At 53.0% G+C, this 7,172-nt stretch overlaps 1 protein-coding gene across 1 annotated transcript; it reads left to right on the top strand.

Annotated features, from left to right (window-relative positions):
* The first annotated feature begins 490 nt into the window (after window positions 1–490).
* Window positions 491–6,938, top strand: LOC122125815 (zinc finger protein 347-like). The gene is made up of 5 exons (XM_042700440.1): window positions 491–556; window positions 2,066–2,148; window positions 2,817–2,937; window positions 3,683–3,811; window positions 5,269–6,938. Exons 2-5 carry the CDS (start codon window positions 2,131–2,133, stop codon window positions 6,600–6,602), a joined length of 1,602 nt encoding a protein of 533 aa, XP_042556374.1. The 5' UTR covers window positions 491–556; window positions 2,066–2,130; the 3' UTR covers window positions 6,603–6,938.
* The last annotated feature ends 234 nt before the right edge of the window (window positions 6,939–7,172 follow it).

Here is a 7,172-nt window from a genome sequence, read left to right as displayed (position 1 = left end):
AGCTGGCCCGCCTCAGCACCCCGACTCCGCCCCCAGGACCCTACCTGCCTCAGCACGTTGCCTTTGCCCACTGTACCCGCCAGCCTCAGCAGCCTGACTCCGCCACCAGCAATCTGCCCGCCTCAGCATGAAGACTCCGCCCTCAGCACCACGTCGCCTCAGCACTCTGGCCCCGCCCCCAACCAGGCCCGCCTCCGCACCCAGGCCCCGCCCAGGCAGCATCCTCCGAAGCCGGGAGTGTCCCCCCTGACTCCACCCATTTGCCACTCTCAGTCCAGGTAGGCCACGCCCACTTGCTCTCTGGCCCAGGCCAGAGCACGCTCCAGCACTGGTCCAATAGGTTGGCTTTCCTTCTGGCGGCGCCCATTCCACTTTTCCATTGGCTCCTTCCAAAGCCTCACCCAGATCACCCCGCCCCCGCCGCAGGCTCCCGCCCTGCTTGCCACGCCCCCAAGCCCGCCCTCCTCGCTTTCTGCGCGCGCAGCTCGCCTCAGACTAGGAAGCGGATGGCGTAACCGGAAGTTCGTGGTGCAGACCACGAGTCTCCCGAGCCAGAGTAAGTCTGCGCCCCACGACGGGGTAGGGGTCTCCGGAGCCCCCGCGCGGCCCTCCTGCCCGGCGGCCTGGGTTGCCGGCCGGTCTTCCCTGATCTCCGCCGGCCCTGGCGCGACCGTGGCGTCCGGACCCGGGCGTCCCCGCGTCGCTGCGCGCGGGGCGAGGGCGGGGTGGGCGCGGCCCCTGCTCCTTTCGGCTCCTGTTCGACCCCGACCCTGGGCCCCATGTCTAGACATTCGGTCCCCGGCCCCCGGCACCATCTTCCACATGGTCCTCCGGGCCCGGCCGGGGGTCTGGGACCCGCTGGCTCCCCTCCCCCGACCGCAGACCCCGGCCTCCGGGTCCCAGGCCAAGGCGTCCGGACAAAGGCCCCGGACTCCCGGCCCCAGCCGCGGCCCTCCAGCCCCGAATTCCATCCCCGTACCATCCGCGAACCCCCTCCACCTGCACTGTCCCTTGCTCAACCCCCGGCCTGGCCCCAACCCCCAGCTTTGCCCACGCGGCGACCCCCGCCGCGGCCCCGGCGTCGGCTCCACCCCCACATCGGGCCCCGACCACTGATCCCCATCCCAGCCCGGCCCTGGTCCCGGCGGGCTCAGTCCCTGGCCAAGCTCCCCCATCGCTGATCTCTGTGGTCCTGAGACCCGGCCCACCCTCCCCTGCGCTGGCCCTTCCTCAGCCTACCCCAGGCCAACCTCGGGGTGGGGAAGGGCAACCTGGGGCCTGCCTTCTTATACCGGGCCTGTACTTGGGGCTGTGGGAAGGGCAAAGGATCATCAGAAAGAAAGAATGACAAGAAATCGGGAAAACAGGAAAAGGAGATTGAGCCTCCACAGCTGCTGGGAAAGTAGAGAGTGCACTGAAGGCTTTGCAAAGAATCCATGGAAAGAGCAAAAGCCACAAAGGGAACAGCAGAGAGGAAAGCAAAGAGAGAAGTTTAGAATTTCCATCTCTAGAAGGATCCAAGACATCACATAGGTGGTGGGGTGCAGGAAATGTGGGAGCACTTCCGAATAGGAGAGGAGAAAGATTTGTAGTTGTGCAGAGCCATTTGGTCCATGGGAAAGAGGGGTCATGGGTTACAAGGAGAGGAGCAGGGCCCATGGTTGTAAGCCTAGCCACTCAGGAGGCTGAGATGTGAGGATGGAGGTTTGACGTCAGCCTGGGCAGGAATGTCCCATACATTTGTTGTTGTTGTTTTTAGGGTACAGACTGGGAAACTTGGTATCTGATGTTTTTCTGTTCAGGAGCTGTGGTGCTTCAACTCCTCCAGGAGAATCTTAGCTCCAGTTAACTGCCAAAAGCAAGAGTGGAGCTGTGGCTCAAGTGGTAGAGCACCAGCCTTGAGTAAACAAGCTCAGGCACAGGGCCCAGTTCCTGAGTTCCATTCCCAGGACTGGCACTCACCATCACCCCATGAGTGGGCAGAACAGGACCATCTTCTCCCTGAGCTGTGGCCAGGGCACAGAGAGTGCATGTTGGGTGTGAGCACTAAACGGGATATTTTCAGCACTCAGGACTGACTTCTGGAAAGTGGTATTACCTGAGGAGGAAGAGGAAAGCCAAGGAGCAGGGATGGCGGCTGTGACTCAGGTAAAGCCATGTGGCGTCTCCTTCCTGTGCACAGAGCTGGCCTGGGCTCTGACTGTGCTGGTGCTTGCCTGCCTGCCATGTGTGCTCATGTCCCCCACGCCTTCCCTCAGCCCTGTCCCCTCTACTGGGTGTGGGCACAGGAGAGCATCACCCATCAAGTGTTCCTGTGTGCTTGCTGAAACCTCTCTGCTGGTTTTCTTTTCAGCTTTTGGTCCCCCTCCTCACCAAGCACCCAGTCCTGCATCTTGAATTCAGGGCCTGGGTGCTGTCCTGAGCTCTTTTGCCCAAGGCTGTTGCTCTACCACTTGAGTCACAGCTCCACTTCTGGCCTTTTTGGTAGTTCATTGGAGGCAAGAGGCTCATGGACTTTTCTGTTCCAGTTGGCTTTGAACCCTGATCCTAAGATCTCGGGCTCCTGGACTGGTTAGGATTCTAGGCGTGTTCATCATACTTCCCCACTAACTCTGAAGAATGCTGGGATGTACAATTCCATGTCCTTTTTTTTTTTTTGCTTTGGGTGTCATATCAAAGAACTTTTACAAATTGTAAAATCCTGAAGTTTCCCTGATTGCTTTTTGATGGTAGGCATTGATTATAATTCCATGTAATACTTTTTTTGAGTCCATGGATGTGTGTGAAATGCTTTTGGATTTTCTCCTTGTGGACAGTTGACATTTGAGAATGTGGCGGTGGATTTCACCCAGGAGGAGTGGCGGTGCCTGACCCGGGCTCAGCGCGCTCTGTACAGGGACGTCATGCTGGACACCTACAGGAACCTGGTCTCTGTGGGTGAGCACCCCTCCCTGCACAAGTTGGGAGTTTTACTCTTGGCCTAGGTTTCCCCTGAGTGCTGCCTGGAGAGTCCCACGTTCCTTGACTAGACATAAAGGTCCACCAACTCAGGGACAGAAACATGCTAACATGGCCTCTGGACTTTAATAACCTTCTTTTGTCCTATCTCTTGTGTCCTACAGCTTAAGTGAGCACCTGTACATGTCAGCTTTTGCAGGCTTGTCTCCCATTTTCCTTTGTTCCTTTTTTCCCTTCACCTTCTTCCCTCCTTTCTCCACTCTTTTCCTTTCCCTCTCTCTCTAGATCTTTGTACATGCTAGGCAGGTCCTCTCATCACTGTGTTACATATCAAGCACTATGGCAGTCCTTCCTTCCTCTCCTCCACTTTCTCTTCCTCTTCCTCATCATTTTTTTTTTTTTTTTTTTTTTGAGAAAAGGTCTTCCTTTATAGCCCTGGCTGTGCTTGAACTTGCCACTGATCCTCTAAGTGCTGGGATTACACACAGATGACACCACACTCAGCCCACCTCAGACTTTGAACGAATGGATTTCCTTGTGCTTCTGACTCAGTAGTTGTTGTGTTGCTGTCTGCACATTAAAGTGTGCTCTGAAGTGTTCAGATGGAGGCAGTCTGCTGAATATGTGAACTGTATTTTGCATCCATGTGTGATGTCCCCTTTTCCTATGAGCGTGGGACTGGGGATTCTGGAAAGGCCACAGTGCGTTGTCTTTCTATCAACAGGAGTCTCTCCTCCCAGTGTGAGTGTGATTTTGCCATTGGAGCTCGAGGAAGAGCCCTGGGTGGCACAGAGCCATGTGACAACTCCAGGAGAGATCTATGGTTGGGAAGGCGCCAAAGGTGTGTGTGCAGGTAAGAGTTCAGATGTGCAGAGATGGAACTGGGGAACCTGGGCACAAATGGAAGTTTTCTGTAGGAAAACAAATGTGTCACTGTTGTGAGCCCTAAAGGACTTTAGAATGTCTCCATTTGTGCCCTGTCCTGCAGAGCAATATGCCATTCTGTGTCTCCACTGCATTTCCTGTGTCCATTGAAGTGGTCTAGGCTAGCTCTCCAGCTAATGGTGGGTGTGCAGTACCCCGACATCTCTTTTATTCTCTGACTTCATTTCCTTCAGATGCACACCTAGAGCTATGGCTGGACATTCCACTTCTTAGACTTTTTGCAACTTCTTTTTTTTTTTTTTTTTTGTCATGGTGATTGAACTCTGGGGCCTGGGCTCTGTTCTTCAGCTCTTCAGCTCAAGGCGAGCACTCTACCACTTGAGCTCAAGTGTCAGTTTCAGTCTTCTGGTAAATTATTGGAGATAAGAGTCTCATGGACTTTCCTGCCTGGTCTGGCTTTGAACTGCGATCCTCAAATCTTAGCCTCTGGAGTAGCTTTAATTTCAGGCGTGAGCCGCCAGTGCCCAGCTGTTTTTTTTTTTTCATTTTTGGTTGGTTGTAGGGCCTGAACTCTGGGCCTGGGCACTGTCCCTTAGCTCTTCAGCTACCACTTGAGCCCCAGTGCCACTTCTGGCCTTTTCTGCTTATGTGATGCTGAGGAATCTGACCCAGGGCCTCAAGCATGCAAGGGAAGCACTCTGAGCCATCTTTCCAGCAACACCCCCCCCCCCTTTTTTTTTTAAAGGGGAAATACTCGATCATTTTATCATGAGTTACTTTTTGTTGTTGTTGGTAACTTTACCAGCATCTAAATGTATTCAGCATATATTGTGCAACATAACTGCTAGATACCTCTTGTTCATGTTAACATCTGTTCACTACTAATATATGTAGGTTGTTTATAGCACATAATCCAGGTGTTTTTGGTTTCGGTTTCTTTTCTGGCATTGTTGTATTGAATTCCTCCTCTTTTTGAAATTGTATGGCAGTTCTTTTCTCTGTTTTGCAATTCAAACTTGCCAGTTACTTCATTCTGTAAACTGCTTTGGGCTCTGAACCATTACAACGTATTTGTACATACTAAGTATGTTATAAATAGGCATTTTTTCTCCTCGGTTACTATATCACCGTATGGCTTTTGTGACTTAGGGGGAAAGTCTTGTGTTCCTATCAGTGAGATTTGTTCAGGATGGATGGTTTCTTTATAGGGTATTTGAAATGAGACTTGCCTTTTCATAAGGTAGATTCTATATGATCCATTGCAATAAAGAATCCTATTCCTTTTGAGTTCCTACATATTGGATTTTCTCTTTTCAGAGTTCCCATGGCTCCTGGTTGCCTGTGTAACTTTTGCTGTACATTCTCTCCTTCAGTATGAAATACTGAACTCTATGATTAATCAGAATGGAATTTTATATCTTGCAGATACCTCTCCTAGATATATACTTAAAGACTTACCACCCTGCACAGGCAGCAGTAGGAGAGAAATATCTCAAAGTCATGGGGACAGAGTCAATGATGAGTTTTCCTGCGAGGAAATCCAGAAGGCTCCACATGAGTGGGAGTGGAGCGCCACTGACGGCTGTGCTAAAGGGGTGCTTATGGTCCACAGAGAAGAGGGTAGTGGCAGAGGAGAGCAGGAGGGTGGGGGTCTCGCAGGGATGCAGCCCACAAGCCCGTGGCTGGGACGGCCCCTCCAGGAGCACCTGCGCAGGCTCTCTCCATACCTGTGTGAAGGGCCAGGGGTGAGGACTGAGCTGGAGAAGTCCGCCCTCACCAGGGCCCCCATGTCCCGCCCTCAGGGGAGCCCCTCCAGTGGGAACACACACATTGTCCATGCATGTGATGATGCTCCAATATGTTCTCCCTTACGCACACATACACCCAAAGCACATATTCAGGAAAAGCCTTACAAGTGCAGAGAGTGTGGCAAGGCATTCAGTCAGGACTCCAGCCTCATCATGCATTGGAGGACGCATGCTGGGGAGAGACCATACTGCTGTGCCACTTGCGGGAAGGCATTCCTACAGAAATCTGGCCTCATGCGCCATAAGAGGACACATGCTACAGAGAGGCCGTATGCGTGTGGCTTGTGTGGCAAGGCCTTCCGCACACGTGGCAAGCTGACCAAACACCAGACAGTGCACAGTGACCAGAAGCCTCACAGGTGCTCTGTGTGTGGGAAAGCATACCGTCAGTCCTCCAGCCTTGTCATACATCACAGGATGCATACCGGGGAGAGGCCATTTGTGTGTGACACGTGTGGAAAGGCGTTCACCAGTCGCAAGTACCTCATCCAGCACCAGGTTGTGCACACTGGGGCGAGGCCGTACCGCTGCACCCAGTGTGGCAAAACATTCACGCAGAACTCACCGCTCATGCGCCACCGCAGGACACACACTGGGGAGAAGCCATACACATGTGACACGTGTGGCAAGGTGTTGAGTTCTCGCAAGAGCCTCAACGAGCACCAGGCCGTGCACACTGGGGTGAAGCCATACCGCTGTGCCCAGTGTGGGAAGATGTTCACACGGAACGCGCAGCTGGTGTGCCACCGCAGGACACACACTGGGGAGAAGCCATTCGTGTGTGCAGACTGTGGCAGAGCCTTTGCTTCCCACTTCAGCCTCACAACCCACCGCACCATCCACACGGATTTGAAGCCCTACCAGTGCAATGAGTGTGGGAAGGCATTCAAGCTGCGCACGCATCTTAAGCGCCACCTCAAGACACACCAGGGAGAGGGGGGATGTGTGTGACGCTTGTGGCAAGGTATTCAGCCGAAGTCCCAACTTGACTATCCATTATAGGCTTCACTCACAAAAGGCCTGCCAGGGATTGTAGCGGGGTGCCATTCATCCAGGTATGGCCTTCAGAGCTCAGTCTCCACTGAATGTAAGCATGAGGGTGACATGAAATCGCTTGCCAGGGGTTCAGGCCTGCTTTCAAGTGCAGTACTTCCTGCTGCAATTCCAGTAGAGGATAGTGAGTTTCAGAGCAGCCTGAGCTGTATATCATGTTCATGACTTTTTGTTGTTGTTGGTGGTTATGGGACTTGAATTTGGGTCTGGGTACTCTCAACTCAAGGTGAGCGCTCTACTACTTGAGCCACAGTGCCAATTCTGGTTTTCTGAGTGGTTTATTGGAGATAATCTCAATTATTGGGTTAATTGGAGATGAGTCTCACAGACTTTCCTTGTCCAGGTTGGCTTTGAACCTTGATCCTCAGGTCTCAGCCTCTCCAGTAGCTAGGATCACAGGCATGAAGCCACCGACACCCATCATCATGACTCTTGTAAATAGTTTATAAGAATTGCTGTCACAGCCAT

This window comes from Dipodomys spectabilis, unplaced genomic scaffold (assembly GCF_019054845.1).
Source record: "Dipodomys spectabilis isolate Male_0828 unplaced genomic scaffold, ASM1905484v1 ptg000266l, whole genome shotgun sequence".
Taxonomy (NCBI): Eukaryota; Metazoa; Chordata; class Mammalia; order Rodentia; family Heteromyidae; genus Dipodomys; species Dipodomys spectabilis.
Note: the sequence above shows the minus strand (reverse complement) of the source record. Positions and strands in the feature narration are given on the sequence as shown.

What these genes read in the sequence shown, in the direction of transcription:
- LOC122125815 (XM_042700440.1), top strand. An exon ending in CAGGAACCTGGTCTCTGTGG is followed by an intron (nt 2,938 to 3,682) that starts GTGAGCACCCCT and finishes TTCTATCAACAG; the next exon opens with GAGTCTCTCCTCCCAGTGTG. An exon ending in CGCCAAAGGTGTGTGTGCAG is followed by an intron (nt 3,812 to 5,268) that starts GTAAGAGTTCAG and finishes TATATCTTGCAG; the next exon opens with ATACCTCTCCTAGATATATA.